The sequence below is a fragment of the Triturus cristatus genome, chromosome 12 (genome assembly GCF_964204655.1).
Source record: "Triturus cristatus chromosome 12, aTriCri1.1, whole genome shotgun sequence".
Classification (NCBI taxonomy): domain Eukaryota; kingdom Metazoa; phylum Chordata; class Amphibia; order Caudata; family Salamandridae; genus Triturus; species Triturus cristatus.
Genome location: NC_140595.1, coordinates 40,036,811 through 40,055,284, shown reverse-complemented (window position 1 = coordinate 40,055,284; position 18,474 = coordinate 40,036,811). Strand labels below are relative to the sequence as shown.

Sequence of the window (18,474 nt, the reverse complement as noted above, 5' to 3'; positions counted from 1 at the left end):
CAGTACATTTAATCACAATGGATGGTTTCAGTTCCTATAGGTGGTGGGGGATACAGCCACTAATTATGTGCTGTAACAAGAAGAGGGGTAGTCTCCTGGGATAGGTGAGTGTGCAAAGAAAGAGGAAGGTACTCCTTAGTTTGGTACGTAGTGCCCTCACACACCCTTACGAGTGTATAGCATCATCATCGGGCAAGGTTGCTCCTCGTGGGGGTGGCGCTGCAGTCCCTCACGGGCCCCTAGGGGCTCTCTAGCGGAGATCTTTTAGGAGTTGCCACAGTGGTGAGTGCGGGTATGTGGGAGGAGGTGTTAGTGAATGTGAGTTAAAATGGGTCAGGAGGCCCTGAAAATTTTATTCGTAGGACCCCTGATCAAAAATAAAAGTCCACGGGGATGGAGATGCACGTTTGTGCCGTTACGAGAGGGGAAAACTAGACCAAATAAGTTCCCACTTCTCTCAACCCGTGTAGTGTGTGATAAAGTGCAGTTTTTAGAAGGGGGTCGACATGTTTCGCGCTACAGATTGGTCCCTAAAGGATCCTAAAGCGCTTCATCAGGACCAGTTGGAGAAAAGAAACCGGGAATCAGGAAAAAACACCCTCTATTCCTTTGATAAACCTACTTAAGGTATATGCTTGTTGTTCTTAGCCTCACGCCGTGGTACATCCGACGGAGCCCTTCTTCAACCTTGGGAGGGTAGGCGTGTTTTTGTGTTTTTGTGTTTCTGATTATGTTTTTACCACTGTATTTGTATAATCGTCACACTTCACTCTAGGTATTGTGTAATATCGACTCCACACAAGTACCTTTGATTTTAAATTGTACCTGAGTTAGTTTCTTGGTTTCCAGGCATGCCTCGTCCATACCGACTCCTTCTGGGGGCTCAAATTGTGACTAGCGCCACTCCCTTCCCTCACTTTATATCAGACCGGTGGCCACCGCTTATCATGATATGACACCAGGTGCGAGATGTTTATCACCCATGCATCACACCATCACCCTTCGGCACCAGTCCTTGACTCTGATGCAGCGTAGTTCACCCTGTGTACCTCCGCCACAGTTGTACACTTAGGATTATACCACCTTCCGTTACCTAGGTAGAAGTCACTCACAGTATTTTCTTTTTTACAATGCATGTTACATCGAAGACGCACTGACGCTTCACTAGTTTCATGCACTTGGCACTTGGGCACAGTCTGTGCACTTGTGACTTTGAGCTTGCTTTCTACAGGAACATATGTAATTAATATGTCACTGGGCTCTAAATATCTGTGCTTTATCTTCCTTTCCCCCCCCCCCCCCCCCCTCCTTTTGTCTCCTTTTAGGCTGTGAACAAGGACATTAGTATAAAAACGGGTCCTTAGACTATTACTGTCATATACCTTAAGTAGGTTTATCAAAGGAATACAGGGTGTTTTTTCCTGATTCCCGGTTTCTTTTCTCCAACTGGTCCTGATGAAGCGCTTTAGGATCCTTTAGGGACCAATCTGTAGCGCGAAACATGTCGACCCCCTTCTAAAAACTGCACTTTATCACACACTACACGGGTTGAGAGAAGTGGGAACTTATTTGGTCTAGTTTTCCCCTCTCGTAACGGCACAAACGTGCATCTCCATCCCCGTGGACTTTTATTTTTGATCAGGGGTCCTACGAATAAAATTTTCAGGGCCTCCTGACCCATTTTAACTCACATTCACTAACACCTCCTCCCACATACCCGCACTCACCACTGTGGCAACTCCTAAAAGATCTCCGCTAGAGAGCCCCTAGGGGCCCGTGAGGGACTGCAGCGCCACCCCCACGAGGAGCAACCTTGCCCGATGATGATGCTATACACTCGTAAGGGTGTGTGAGGGCACTATGTACCAAACTAAGGAGTACCTTCCTCTTTCTTTGCACACTCACCTATCCCAGGAGACTACCCCTCTTCTTGTTACAGCACATAATTAGTGGCTGTATCCCCCACCACCTATAGGAACTGAAACCATCCATTGTGATTAAATGGAATTCCATTACAACAGACAGGTGGGTAAGACAAATTATCCAGTCTGGCTACTGCCTCGAACTCATAAACACCGCCCCAACCATACCACCCAAGCACCGTCCCATGACGCCTCACCACCTCACGCTCCTCAAACAGGAAATCAAAAACTCGCAATAGAACCTGTTCCACTACAACATCAGGGCACAGGAGTATATTCTCTATACTTCCTCATTCCCAAAAAGGACAAGACCTTAAGACCCATACTGGACCTCAGACTACTAAACCAGTACATACAATCGGATCATTTCCACATGATCACTCTCCAACAGGTCCTTCCATTACTTCAACAAGGCGACTTCCTTGCCACATTAGACCTCAAGGACGCATATTTTCACATCCCTATGCATCCCGCTCACAGGAAGTATCTACGATTCGTGGTAGACGGTCAGCACTATCAGTTTACAGTTCTCCCATTCGGAGTAACAACCGCACCCAGGGTATTCACCAAATGCTTAGCAGTTGTGGCAGCATATCTCAGGAGACAACAAATCCATGTCTTCCCCTATCTGGACGATTGGCTCATAAAAGCCAATACTCTAGAAAAATGCGTTCTCCATACTCACCGCACTATTCAAACCCTACACAACTTGGGAATTACCATCAACTATCCAAAATCTCAACTACAGCCCTCCCACGTACATCAATACCTGGGAGCCACCATAGATACATCCAAGGCCATAGTTTATCCCAGCACAGCCAGGATAGCCAACATACAAAATCTCATCAAAAAATTTCAAACACAACACTCTCTTCCAGCAAGAGTGTTCATGCAACTCTTAGGCATGATGGCGTCATGCATCTCCATAGTACCCTACGCACGCCTTCAAATGCGTCCCTTACAGGAATGTCTATCACAACAGTGGAACCAGGCCCACGGACAACTTACCGATCTGGTGTTGGTGGACAGCCGCTCACTTCGTTCACTGAAGTGGTGGAACACCATCAACCTGTCCAAAGGGCGGCCGTTCTTAGAGCCTCTTCCACAAGTTGTGCTGACCACCGACGTATCTCTCACAGGGTGGGGAGCCCACCTCCTTCAACACACCACTCAGGGCAGGTGGACCACTCAACAAAAACAGCTCCACATCAATCACCTAGAACTTCTGGCGGTGTTCCTAGCACTGAAATCCTTCCAAGTGTATCTAAAAAACAGGACTGTCCTCACCCGCACGGACAACATGACCACAATGTATTACATACAGAAGCAGGGGGGGACACATTCTCTACAACTGTCCCAACTTGCACAACAAATCTGGAGATGGGCAATTCCCCAAAACATCTACCTGCTAGCAGAACACCTCCCAGGGGTTCAGAACCAGGTGGCCGACCTCCTAAGTCGCCACACACAGCAAATACACGAATGGGAATTACACCCCAAAGTCCTACCCCCATTCTTCCAAAAGTGGGGACAACCAGACATAGACCTGTTCGCCACACAAGAAAACGCAAAATGCCCAACCTTCGCCGCCAGGTTCCCACACCCACGGTCAAAGGACAATGCAATATGGATGAACTGGTCAGGCAGATTTGCGTACGCTTTTCCGCCTCTCCCACTCATTCCATTTGTGGTACGCAAACTGAAACAACAGTCGCTAACACTCATCCTAGTAGCTCCCACTTAAGCACATCAACCCTGGTTCACCACACTTCTGAAACTATCGCTAGTTCCACATCAAAAACTGCGTCTCTCCCCGGATCTATTAACCCAGAATCATGGAGAAATCAGACACCCAGATCCTCAAACACTGAACTTGGCAATCTGGCTCCTGAAGTCTTAGAGTTCGGGTACCTCAACCTTCCTCCAGACTGTATGAATATCATAAAAGAAGCCTGAAGACCTACTACTAGGGCATGCTATGCCGCAAAATGGAAAAGATTTGCCATTTACTGCACTAACAATGACATACAACCACTGGATGCTTCCATCCAAAACATCATTTGCTATTTACTACACTTGCAAAGATGCAATTTAGCGTATTCCTCTATACGTCTACACCTAGCGGCATTAGCAGCCTACTTGCAAAATAGACAACACCTGTCCCTCTTTAAAGTACCAGCCATTAAAGCATTTATGGAGAGTCTTAAAAGAATTATTCCTCCAAGGTTACCACCTTCCCCAGTGTGGAACCTTAATATTGTCCTAACAAGGCTCATGGGTCCCCCATTTGAACAAATGCACAAATGCGAACTGCAGTTCCTAACATGGAAAGTGGCTTTCCTTGTCGCAATCACATCCCTGCGAAGAGTAACTGAAATACAAGCCTTAACTCTTGAAGAACCCTTCCTACAACTACATCGTAACAAAGTGGTTCTTAGGACAAATCCTAAATTCCTCCCTAAAGTCTTCTCCCCTTTCCATCTAAACCAGTCAGTCGAACTGCCAGTCTTCTTCCCTAATCCAGACTCAGTAGCTGAGAGGGCACTTCATACCTTAGATGTTAAAAGAGCCTTGCTTTATTACATCGACAGAACCAAACCTTTTCGAAAAACCAAACAACTGTTTGTTGCTTTCGCTCCACCACATAAAGGCAACCCTATTTCCAAATCGGGTATCGCCAGGTGGATAGTTAAATGTATCCAAATATGTTACCAGAAAGCTAAACGTACTCTTACAGTTCCCCCTAGGGCGCACTCCACGCGTAAAATAGGGGCTTCTATGGCATTCTTAGGGAACATCCCCTTAGAAGACATTTGCAAAGCTGCCACATGGTCTACTACACACACCTTCACTAAGCACTACTGTGTCGATGTGCAATCCAAACAACAAGCTTCAGTAGGCCAAGCTGTCCTAAAAACTCTATTCCAAACTGCTGCAACGGATACAGGTGACCACCGCTAGGGGAGACACTGCTATATAGTCTATCCTTAGTGTGTGATCTGCAGCTCATATGCCTCGAACGGAATATGCTACTTACCAGTATGCATCTGTTCTTGGCATGTAGAGCTGCAGAGCCACACCCGCCTCCCCGGGACCTGTATCTGTTCCAGCATTGTCTTAATTAGACACTACACATGGACATCCTTTCTCTTTACTTCTTATACACTCCATCATTTCCCATCATGGCGAAAAACAATCTGAGGATGGAGTGGATGCCCATGCGCACTGTTGTCCAAAGGAGGAGTCACCTATCTCGTGACCAAAGACTTCTTCCGAAGACAACAACAACCTGCAATCATCCGAGCCCAACACCAGATGGCGATCTTATCCTTAGTGTGTGGCTCTGCAGCTCTACATGCCAAGAACAGATGCATACTGGTAATTAGCATATTCCTTCAATGGCAAGAAGAGCTAAAGGTTATGAAGACACCTGCCTCCGTTCCAGCGGTCATTCCAAAACTGGACAAAAAATACAAGGCTCTTGATGACTCGCCTGTGTGCTTCATTGGTCACTCGAGACCGGACTCTGTGATCATGCAGACAGCACAGAGAAGAGCCAAGAATCCAGCATCTCCCTGCACTGCCTCACCGGACAAGGAGGGTCGTCACCTCGACAATATTGGGAAGAGGTTCTCGGCTTTGGCGGCTACCTCCATTAGAGCCTCTAATGCAATGGTCATTTTGGGGAGATGTGGCCGGCAGATGTGGTCGGACATCTCTCCTCTGTTGGAGTATCTACTAGATGATAAAAAGAAAGAGGCAAAAGATATTCTTTTGGCGGGAGAAAGAGCATCTTCAGAGCTCATTGAGATAGCTATGGACGTTTCATCAACTGCATTTCGACAGATGGCAGAAGAGGTGGTCCTGCTTCGCCAGGGATGGTTAAAGTCAACCACCTTTCATCCCGAGGTCCAGGCCAAGGTTTTGGATATGCCTTTTGATGGGGAGAGCTTATTGTCTGGGGCAATTCTTATCTCGTCCGCAATTTCAGCAGCGTTACCAACCATATCCGCAGACTACCTACCAGCCATACAACCGGCCTTTTCATTCCAACACTGCTCAGACTTTTTTGAGACCAGCAGGACTCAAGAGGCAGCAATCTGCTGGAAAGTCCCAAGAATGAAGATCATCAGGCCCCTGCTACCATAGTCCCACACCATGATCACGTCTTTTCCGCATCCTTTCAGAAATGGAATTCCATTTCTTCAGACAGTGGAGTTCTTGGCATTTCCCAACATGGCCACACGCTAGAATTCATTCAGCATCCTCCAAATATTCCACAGCGCAAAGTTCTGCTCCGTCACCTTCCAGATCTTAAGAAGGAAATAAATGTGCTTCTTCTCAAGCAGGCCAGAGAGGAAGTACCCCACAACCATGAAAAACGAGGGGTTTATTCCCACTTGTTTGTCATCAAAAAGAAAAATGGGAAGTGGAGGCAGGTCATGTACCTCAGAATGCTGAACAAGTTCATAAAGAGTCCATCTTTGAGGATGCTCTCTCTTCAGGAGATTGTTCTTCTAATGGAGAACGGGGATTTTCTGATGTCTCTTGATCTCCTCAATGCCTATTTTCATATTCCCATTCACCCTCAACATCGAAAATGTCTCAGATTCAAGGTGGCAGGGCAGCATCATCAATTCAAAGTGCTCCCTTTTGGTTTAAAGTCTGCTCCGAGAGTGTTCACAAAGTGCATGGCATCGATAGCAGCCTTCTTAAGATGTTCAGGCCACCAGGGTGTTCCCATACCTGGACGATTGGCTCATAATGGCTCTGTCATTCCAAGCGGCAGAAATTTTAACAAGAGCCTGTCGGATTCTCTTCCAGTCTCTAGGTCTTTGCATCAATCTGGAAAAATCGTCCATTATCCCGGCCAAATCGTTGGTTTCTCTGGGTGCACATCTCAACACAGAACTGAGCAAAGCCTTTCCCACTCAGGAAAGAATAATGCACATTATGGATACCACAAAGCTTCTTTCATTAAGAAGGTTCGCTTCTGTGAGGCAGTACAAGTCCATGCTGGGGATGATGTCCTCTTGCATCCCGCTCATTCCCAATTGCCGACTTTGCATGCGACCGCTGCAGGCACAGTTTGATGCGCAGTGGGTTCAGTCTCATGGCTCATTCAACGACAAGGTTCGTATTTCAGCATCAATGATGGCCGCCATGGCCTGGTGGATGGTCAGGGACAACCTGTCGCAAGGTCTCTCTTTTATTCATTCTGTACCACAGCTGGTGATGACCTCGGATGCGTTGAAAGATGGATGGGGGGTGGGGGGTTGGTTTTACCTTCAAGAATTACGAGTTCACTGCAAGTTGTCCAAACAGGAACCGGAGTCTCATATAAACATTCTGGATCTTAAAGCAGTGTTTTTAGGTCTGATGGCCTTCCTGCCTCGCATCAAAGGTGCGTCAGCGCTCGTCAGGATGGACAACACTACAACAATATTTTACCTCTGAAAGCAAGGTGGAACGAGATCTCGGGTGCTTTCCCCTTCTTAACAAATGTGGTTGGCAAGGAGTCATTACCATATCTCCTTGCGAGTGAAGCATGTGCCAGGGAGTCACAACGAGAAGGCCGACTCTCTCACCAAGGCCTCCAAACAGTGCCATGAATGGGAACTCAACGACCAACATTTAAAGGAGGTGTTTCAATCCTGGGGTTACCCAACATTAGATCTGTTTGCTACGTTCCTCAACAAAAAGTGTCCTCTTTTCGCAAGCAGACATCCTCATCAAAATTCATGGGGAGACGCCTTCCAGTTTCCTTGGACGGGGATGTTCGCCTATGCATTTCCCCTGTTTCCACTCATTACTCGAGTACTTCAAAAAATGAAGCAAGAGCCTTGTCAGATCATTCTCATCGCTCCAGGGCAGGCAAGACAGTTCTGGTACACCGAGCTGCATCGCCTATCAGAATGTGCCCCGATTCTCTTCCCTCCTAAGGTGGATCTTATCTACATGAACCAGGGACAAGTGGTTCATCCACAAATTACCTATCTTCATTTGTCAGCTTGGCTCCTCGCTACGCTGAATTTGGGGATTTGAGGCTTTTCGAGGAATGTACTAAGATACTTCAGAAATATCGAGCTTCATCTACGTTGAAATGTTATACAGCTAAATGGAAGAGATTTTGTACTTAGTGTATCTCACATCTATTCATCCCTGGAGCAGGTGCTGCCTTATCTCATGCACTTTGCCAAATCAGGACTTTCTCACCCTTCCATAAGAGTTCATCTTGCTGCAATTTCTAGGTATAGAAGACGTTAAAATTAAACTTCTCTGTGGTCTAACCGACTCGTCAAAGAATTTATGAAGAGGCTTTTTAGAGTTTTCCCGCCTGTTATGCCTCCTACAGTTTTGTGGCAATTAAACACTGCCCTGTCTCAACTGATGTGTCCTCCCTTTGAGCTAATCCACAAATGCGAATAGTTCCTCTCCTGGAAAGTGGCGTTTCTCTTGGCCATTACGTCAGCCAGGCGTATCAGTGAAATCCAAGCTCTCACCATAAAGGAACCATATCTGCAGTTTTTGCCGGACAGAGTTATCCTACCAACTAACCCTTCTTCTATACCTAAGGTGCCTTCAACTTACCACCTCAATGAGCCAATTGTTTTACCAATGTTCTTTTCTAATCCATCCTCAGCAGCGGAAAGGGCTTTGCATTCTCTGGACATCAAACTATGCTTAAAGTTTTATCTGAAAAGAACGGAGTCATTCCGTAAATCTTCTCAGCTGATGATCTCTTTGTTGGCACCCAGGAACGTACAGGCCTTGACAAGGGCCAGCATTGCTCATTGGGTCACCTCCACGATTTCCTTCTGTCATGAAAAAGCTGGTTGTCCGCTTCTTGCGAAAGCACAAGCTCACTCTACCAGGAAAGTGGCTACTACCTCAGCCCTGTTTGTGGGAACATCTCTCTCGGACACTTGCAGGGCGGCAACATGGGCGAACGCTAACACATTCACGAAGCATTACTGCCTTGATGGTTGGAAAAAGGCAGATATCGCTGTTGGAAAAGCTACACTCCGACGACTCTTTGCTTAAGGTAGGTAGCTTTTAGCCTGCAATGTTCTCTATAAACGGTGTGTAAATTTGTATGCTTATTATTCTCTTCCTGGTTTTCTGATGCTACAAGTTTACGTCATGGTGGGTTGGTTCACCTCCCGCCACCATTTCTTTTCTCTTATTGTGTTTTTACAGCATACTAGTCAGATTCAAGCATGTGAATCTATAAAAGATTTAATACTGGAGAAAAAACAAGTTGCTTACCTGTACACTGTGGTTCTCCAGTGTTGATATATTTTATAGATTCACATGAGACCCTCCCTTCTCCCCGATTAGAGTCACCAATTACCTCAGAGTTTGTATACCTTTACACTTGTGCTCGAAATCGGAGGTATAGTGGCTCGGTGGGGAAAGGGAACTCTGAGGTCTCAGCAATGATTGGCTGAAGTTTGGATGTTCTAAAATGAGGCTAAAAAGTTACTTCAGTGAGCTTTCTGTTCTATGGAGGTCTATGGTAATGTTGTATTACTGCTATTGCTTATGGTACCGTGGGACTCCCACCATGATGATGGGAAAGATTCAAGCATGTGAATCTATAAAATATATCAATACTGGAGAACCACAGTACACAGGTAAGTAACAGGTAAGTAACTTGTTTTACATGGTATCCCTAGGATTTGAAAGCACATTATCTATGAATGCAAGATTATTTTTGCAAAGAAAAGAGTAAAGGAAAGAAGATAAAAATAAAAGAACAAAGATTTGGAAATGAAAGCCTTTAAGTTTGGTGATGGAGTCCTGGGGGGGGGCATCCGAAAAGCTCAAGGTCACTATATAAAGTACTCTGTAACACAACATAACAGACAATGCAATTTCCAGAGGATCCACTCCCAACTACAGCGACCCAGAAGTCACATGGACATCATCCTGTAGAATCCCCAAAGCGGTACATAGTTCATTTAAGCAAAAGCCTGTGCAGAGCTGTCTGAAGCAAACACATGACTATTGCTTGCTAAAGGAGTTTGTTGAGTAAAAAAAAAATGGAAGTATGAAAAAAGTGTCTTACTCCTCGAAAAGCCGGTAGGCCTCCACACGCTCATTCTGCAAGGTGTAGAATCGCTGCACCAAGTCCTTGAACTCACCATCACTCTGAAGGGAAAAAGGCGCATATGTTAGGGTGATACCACAGACTACCATAGAGGCTCACTGCAGAAATGTTTGTGCCCACACTGCTAGCCAAAGGTTTGAATCTTCTGGAGTTTAAATCCTATAAGACTGTGCCATATTTGTTGCTTCCATTGCTCTAATGAAAGATGGTTCTACGCCCAATGTGCAATGAAGCTCTCTGAAACCAGTTAGGAAACATAATAGCACTCAGTTCTCAGTTTCAGAATATCTAAAGTTATTTTTTTCTAATATACAGGGGCATGTAAAAAAATATTCTAGAGAGTTTTTTTTTTTTAAATGGTGAATTAGAAACTGATAAAAAGTGAACTTCTCCATTAATCACCTCATCCACGGCTGGTACTGAATAAATATTAAAAAGAGAGGAGGTCATGAGAACGCCGTTGTACCAGGGGTTCTGACGGCAATGGGAACATAAATTCAACTGCGTCAGACAACATTGCTCAACAAGGACACAATTAAACCCAGAGTTTCAAGATAGCCAGTGACAATGTGAATGATTCCCATTTAGTTTTACTGTATGGAATATTTCCTAAATGGATATCCTACAATTCTGGCAAGCTTGTGACCTGTGTATCAGTGTTGGCAATACAGGCACCGCTTACATGATAACAAAACATGGAAATACTTACCATCCCAAGAGATGTCAATGACCAGAGTACGGTTTTAAGAGACAGCTACAAGAGGAGAGAAAGGAAAAGAGGTTCTTAGAAATGGAACAATTAATTACTGGTACACAAATCAGTCAATGTAATCAACCACAATATTCTCAAGACACTGATGAGCCATTTATGAATGAAGAAAGCACAATGACTGGCCAATCAAGCTTAGGGGGTCACCAGTCACAGCACTGTGAGTTGTGAGCCAGTCCAAACTGCTAGTTATATCTACTAGCATAAATGCGTTGCACGTAATCAGTATTAGTTCAATTCCCCAAAACACAGAGCAAGCAGTGTTCTCACTACCCCAACCACAGATTAGTGCCGGCAAGGATCAAAGTGGTATCCCCATGTGTAATGCGCAGGTCACATGAACTTCCACCTCGAGAACAACGACGACACCAACTCCACCACCATGATCGACAACCTAGCCAACCTCGGACTCCGACAACTCGTCACAACACCCACCCACTCCGCCGGCCACAAGCTCGACCCCCATCTTCTCCGCAAGCCCCCACGTCTCCTTCTACCACACCACCGAACTCCACTGGACCGACCATCGCTGCATCCACTTCATCATCCAGAAAGCTACCACGCACCACCTCACCCAACAGATGCCTCGCCGCTGCTGGAGCAAAGTCACCGAAGACCAGCTAACCACCGCCCTCGCCCAGAGCCCACCCGCCGACCCCAACACCACCACCCGCAACCTCAGACAGTGGATCAACGACTGCGCCAACACCCTCGCCCAGCTCAAGACACCCTCCAACAGTCACACCAGCAAGAGAGCCAGCTGGTTCACTGACGACCTCCAGGCCTCCAAGCAAACATCCCGAAAGCTGGAGAAGAACTGGCTCCGTGAACGAACACCGGACAGCTACGCAGCCCACAAGAACGCCACCCGCTGACACCATCACCTCATCAGATAAGCCAAAAGAGCCTCCTTCAAATACCGCCTAGACAACAACGCACTCAACAGCAAAGAGCTCTTCAACATTGTGAAGGAACTCACCAACACCAACGACATCCCACCTTCGCAGGACCTGTGCGACTCACTGGCCACCTTCTTCCATCGCAAGATCGCAGACATCCACAACAGCTTTAACACCACGACCGCCCCGACAACCACGGAGACCTCCGCCCCCACGACCACCATCCGCACCAACCGCCTGCTCTCCTGGACCAACATCAACGACGCCGACACCATCAAGATCATGAACACCATCCACTCCGGCTCTCCGTCAGACCCTTGCCCACACCACATCTTCAACAAAGCCAGCATCGCCATCGCACCCCATCTCCGGAAAGCCATCAACATCTCCTTCGAGACAGCAACCTTCTCGGAGAGCTGGAAGCACGCCGAGATCAACGCCTTACTCAAGAAACCCAAGACGGACCCCAAGGACCTCAAGAACTTTCGGCCCATCTCCCTGCTCCTGTTCCCGGCGAAGGTCATCGAGAAGACCGTCAACAAACAACTGACCCACTACCTCGAGGAGAACAGCATCCTGGAACCGTCCCAGTCCGGGTTCCGCAGCAACCACAGCACCGAAACTGCCCTCATCACTGCCACCGATGACATCAGGACCCTGCTAGACAACATAGAAACCGCGGCCCTCATCCTCCTGGACCGGTCAGCCACCTTCGACACGGTCTGCCACCACACACTACGTACACGCCTCCACGATGCCAGGATCCAAGAGAAGGCCCTGGACTGGACCACCTCCTTCCTCTCCGGCAGAACACAGAGCGTCCGCCTCCCCCCCTTCTGCTCCGAAGCCACCAAGATCATCTGCGGTGTCCCCCAGGGCTCATCCCAACGCTGTTCAACATCTACATGGCACCGCTCGCCCACGTCGCCCGACTTCAACATCATCTCCTATGCCGATGACACCCAGCTAATCCTCTCCCTCACCAAGGACCCCCACACCTCCAAAACCAACCTCCACGAAGGAATAAAGACCGTCGCCAAATGGATGAGGAACAGCTGACTGAAGCTGAACTCGGACAAGACTGAGGTCCTCATCCTCGGATCCACCCCTTGGGCGTGGAACGACTCCTGGTGGCTGACCGCACTGGGAACAGCTCCAACACCCACCGACCACGCACGCAACCTAGGGGTCCTCCTCGACTCCACCCTCTCCATGATTAAGCAGGTCAACGCCGTCTCTTCCTCTTGCTTCAACACCCACCGCATGCTCCGCAACATCTACAAGTGGATCCCCACCGAAACGAGAAGAACGGTCACCCAGGCCCTCGTCAGCAGCAGATTGGACTAAGGAAACGCCCTCTACGCAGGAGCCTCGGCCAGACTCCTGAAACGGCTTCCACGCATCCAGAACGCCTCTGCACACCTGATCCTCGACATCCCTTGCCGCAGCCACATCACATCCCACCTGAGAGACCTGCACTGGCTCCCCATCAACAAGAGGATAACCTTCAAGCTCCTTACCCACGCACACAAGGCTCTCCACAACACCGGACCAGCATACCTCAACAGACGACTCAGCTTCTACACCCCCACCCGCCAGCTCCGCTCCGCCGACCTCGCCCTTGCCACAGTCCCTCGCATCCGAAGAGCGAGCTCCGGAGGCAGATCGTTCTCCCACCTTGCCACCAACACCCTCCCCCCATCCACCTACAGCAGACCCAAGACCTGCTGACCTTCAGAAGACTCCTCAAGACATGGCTTTTCGAGCTGTAGCAGCTTCCCCCCCCAGCGCCTTGAGACCCTCACGGGTGAGTAGTGCACTTTACAAATGCTAAGATTGAGTGATTGATTTTGCTCACCGTGCCACCCCAGTTTAGACCCAGCCATATGCAAATCAGTCTTGACCCTGTGCCTCATGGGAACAGTCCAGACCGAACTGCCAAGACAGGTCCTCCTTGGACCGGAAACAAGCATCCTGGGACTTGTTTCTGGGTATTAGCCTTCATCAGCCAGGCTAGCTTGAATGCAGTGGCACAGTGAGCAAGGGACCCACGTCTGGGCATACCCATCCCACTTAGGGTGAAAAGTGCTTCGCAAACAAATGATCGGCGAAATGCTGAATAAATCATACATTCACCCCCAGTCAAGAGATCTGGGTTAAATCCATTGTTTGTTTGCTCACCATGCCACCCCAGTTTAGACCCAGCCATATGCAAATCAGTCTTGATACTGTGCCTCATGGGAACGGTCCAGACCGAAACTGCCAGGCCAGGTCCTCCCTGGTCCGGAAACAAGCATTCTGGGATCGGTTCTGGGTATTACCCTTCATCAGCCAGGCTAGCTTGAATAGTGTGGCACAGTGAGTGAAGTCAAGCTATCCTGGCTGAAAGCCCGAAACCTGTCCTAGGATGCTTGTTTCCAGTCCAGTTAAGACCTGGCCTGGCATTTCGAGATGGACAGTTCCCATTGGGCACAGGGTCAAGACTGATTTGCATATGGCTGGATCCAAACTGGAATGGCATGGTGAGCAAAAAAACGATGGATTTAGGCCCAGATCTCTGTACTGGGGTGAATGTATGACATTGTTCTGCATTTTGTCCATCAATTGTTCTTTTTGCATTCTTGAGGATGGCATGGCCCTTCCTCGTAGAAGGAAAGATGGGAAACGAGAAATGACATTCGATAGTTCTAGAAGTGCTCAACAGTAACATATCTGTGCTTCATGGAACGTGCACCACCACACAACACAGCGGGTTCGGGAGTCCCTGGTACAAAGTCTCATAACCGACCTGCTGCTATTGACGCTCTGCATGTTATGATGCTGCAGAATGTGCAGGTGGAACTAGGTGGTGACAGGAACGCTGGAAGGAGGGGATAAGGAAAGATGCTGGTCATGCTTCTTCACGGGTTATGGGCGTACCTGTAACTACAAGTACTCAATAAAGAAAATAACATCTTAAACAAAGGTTTCCAGCTCACTTAGTATGTGCAACCGGTGAGGTCTCTTCTGCTGGTACCAAGGATGAAGGTCTTGCGTTCAGTAAGAGAAGATACTAAGACTACAAGAAACTACAGATCCCATAAACACCTAGAAGAGTAGCCCTCCTCACCAGGTGCTGGGGTAACCTTCACTCACAGCTCTCACAGAAGTCCACCAGGATAAGGCAGGCCATGACTGTCATCCAGTCAGTCCAGCGTTGGTATGCCAGAGCTTATTCAGGGAGAAGGCAGGCCTTTGCAGGTGGTTCCATAAATTAGTCAAAACTGCTGTCCAGCTCCCCTGATCGGACAGAAGCTTGTGTAGTTCAAATTTGAAGAGGAAGTAGGGAGAGGCCTGGCAGGAAGCTTGAGGCCACCTGACAGCTATGTGACAGAGTGTGGCACCTTTCAGTGACAAGTATGTCTCATGCCTTGCTTATCTTAGTCCTTACATCAGAAGGTGTTGGGGGTTGTTTTTCCTTTATGCAACATGAAGGTGAGCAGAAGTTGTTGTTAGTTGTGGAAGGGTGAACTGCATTTTGAGAATGTTGCTGGTACAGAATAAAACCTACATGTACTTGAAGCTGCCTTCGTTTTATTGGAGAGTTGCACAAATCAACGTGGTGACAAGATGGGCTGCTGGGTTCTATGCCAGGCTTCACTTCCTCTATGTCCACACATGTCCCACCACTGGGCTTGTCTGTGGCTCTCTGCTGCTGATCCCAGATCCCTTCCCTGGCTCCACGCTGAGCTTGGGTTGTGGTTGTTCTCTATGATATCCTTATGCACCTCATCTGATGGATGCGCACCCTACCTACCAAGCCGATGGGGACCTGGCTGTGGTGGAGTGCCCATGTGATCCCCGCTGTGGTGTACCTACGCTGTGTGCATCACATGAGGCTTCTCCACAGGACGACATGCCAGCCCCTCTTTTTTTCATGGGGAATGGTCTGAGCTTGAGCTCTTTCTTTAGCACCCTGCTGGACCCGAGACTTGTGCAAAATTGCCCTGTGTCCATATCTCGTTGCCTTGACCCTTCCTGCAGGACCTGTGGAGGCCGAGGGGTGCTGCTCTGATGTTTGACTTGCCCTTTGCTGGCTTCCTGCTGAGCCTCGTGTTGGTGCTGGGTGTCGCTCTCCTCAACCATGCTTTGGCCACTTTCACTGCAAATGAATCCCAACTTTAGTATGGGTGCAACACTGTGCCCTGTTCACTGGAGGACCGTTGAGCACCTTCCACCGCACCCTGTGCTCCATACTGGGGTTGGCACTTGTACCATGTGCACCGTGGCTTCCTGTTCGTGGCTGTAGGCCTCCCTCCAACCTTCACCTCACTAGCTCCCCGATCTGGGCTGCTACAAACATTGTTCCCTCACGCATCGCGTTTTAGGGGGTATGGCTGCCTGCCTCTTCAATAAAGGGAGGTATGTAAGTGTGTGGCACTGGAGCCACAATTGTATCTGTCTTGCACTTCCCTTTTACAAACCCTTAAACCTAGTACTCAAGACAAATGACGTTAACCACGTGCATTCGCTGCATGTCACTTTTGACCAGTCCTGCGTCTCCAGCTGAGAGCTGCAAGTATACTGAGCATGCAGTTTCACCTACAACTTTTTTTTCTCGCAGTTTTTTTATATAGCTCAAACTCGATCCAAAGGTATTGGAGCGCTGTACATGAGCACAAAGTTGCATTACACAAGGACACATTAACTGTTGGTGGTCACGGGGAGAGTACATGATTTGCCCAGAATTACAGGATGCTGAGCCAATGTCGGGACTCGAGCCTGCTTCCCAATTTCGCTGATCTGGCCATAGCGTCACATCCTCTCCCCTCTCTCTTTTTGCTGTATTTCAGCTCTCTCCCTACCTCAGCTATTCCTAAATCCTTACCTCATTTCTCTAAACCTCTCGCTGATTATCTTGGTCACTTCTCTCTATCACCCCCTTTCTTTCTTACCTCTCCCGCCTTACGTGACCATACCTCTTCACCTTCACTCCTCCCTCTTTAGCTTACTCTCTCTACCCATATCGCCATCCCTACCTCCTAGCTAGCTCTCTTTACTCTTTCTACCTGTTTGCTTCAGTTTTCTTTTAATACAATTTCTTCTACCCCACCTCTCTCACCACCTATGCACCTCACTGCTCTGTTTACAGCTGACCATTCTTATCTGTCCGGTATCTACTTCATTTTTCATCCCAACCTCTCTTTAACCCACATCTACCTCTGTACCTCACCTCCACCTCTCACTCCTCTTCCCCACCACTCTATTTACATCAAAACTCTCTCACTACTTCATTTTTTGTACCCCACCCCACTCTCACTATCTAACCTCTTCATTTAACTCTCCTGTCTCTTACCTAGCCTCTCCTCTTTCTCCTACCAGTTCCCTCTACTACCTCCTCATTTACCATCCTCTTTTTCTTCATTATTATCTCGTCTCCCTCATCGCTCGTTGTACCTCCTTCTGTATTCCAGCTCACTCTGTCTACCTGACCCATCTCTCTACCTCGCAACTCTCTCGACCGCACTCTCTTTTCCAATCACTGTATTACCTCGCTTCTCTCTCTACCTCACTTCTTTATCTATTTCAATTATTTATTCTACATTCTCTATTACTACTCTTCATCCCTCTCCTCCCACCTTCTCTCTGCCTGACTATCTTTACCAGAACAGTTTTCAATACATCACTTCACTTCTCATTTTGCTCCTCACTTGACAAACACTTTCTCCCCCTCTTCCTTGCATTTCCTTATCCATCTCTCACCTCAGCACTGTCTGTATCTACCACTACCTCTCTTTGTCTCCACCGCCCTCCACTTCAATTATGCACTTACCTACCAAGTCACCCTTACTTTGTCTTTCCTACACCTGATTAAACGCTAAAGTTGAAATAAATTACGGTTGCTACCAGGAAAAAAAGCTAGATCTATGCTGATAGACACCAGGCATGTTCCGCTTAAAGCTGTTTTTGCCTGTCACCCTTTCTAAAAGCTTAACATATAATTCACTATTGTTTGGCTTGAATTAGCGGGAAAAGAGTGATAAAAATAGAGGTGCTACAAAAGTGGCCCCCAAAAACCTTTGTGCATTTCTAGTCCAGCCTTTCAGACTAGCTAACTTACTTTAAGTATATCACTGTCAATAGTGTTTTAATTCTGGAGCCCCTTTTCCAGTTCTTTTTCTACACAGAGATCATCTCCTTCAACAGGAACCATGTCAAGAGAAGTGATTTTGTGTGTGTTCTCTCTTTTTTAGACAACACCAGTGGTCAAAGTGCATTAACAAAATAATGGGGGTCAAAGCTGTGGATAGAAAAATATTCTTTAACCTTTTTCCACCTTCAAGTAACTACATATAAAATAAAGCACTGCTTGAATGAAAAAGAAATGCAAGTTCAGTTAATCAGTGGGAAATGCAATATTGTGCATTATGAAAGCTCTATTAGTTAAGTAACTGCATAGGTTTCTGTCTGTAACAAGAGAGCCACAGAATTAAATCCTGGTTGGTGCAGTGGGGAATAGTGGCGTGTTTATGTTTAGTGCTATGCGGTCCCAGTCTGCGACGACAGAAAGCACTGTGCATAAGTAATTTATTATTTTAAAATTGACTTACACACAATATAAGATAGCCTGTACAAAATGTGCAAAAAGGTTTACAATAAAAAAGCGCTTACAAAGTATGAATTTTAGTAATACATAGGTTTGTACATAGTGCCATTTTTTTTTAACTGTCCTTTAAAAGCACAGACTTCACAGTTCAGCGTGTTACTCCCTTGCAACACCACTCAAAAAGA

The 18,474-nt window shown here is 47.3% G+C and overlaps 1 protein-coding gene across 1 annotated transcript in view; it reads right to left on the bottom strand.

Moving 5' to 3' along the window:
• Positions 1 to 18,474, bottom strand: part of REX1BD (required for excision 1-B domain containing) — a 51,430-nt gene that overhangs the window by 31,377 nt on the left and 1,579 nt on the right. Inside the window, exons 2-3 of the mRNA XM_085639947.1 lie at positions 10,745 to 10,789; positions 9,994 to 10,076 (exon numbers count right to left, since the gene is read on the bottom strand). Coding sequence (XP_085496073.1) covers positions 9,994 to 10,076; positions 10,745 to 10,747 — 86 coding nt within the window. The 5' untranslated portion in view covers positions 10,748 to 10,789. The remainder of the gene's footprint in view (positions 1 to 9,993; positions 10,077 to 10,744; positions 10,790 to 18,474) is intronic.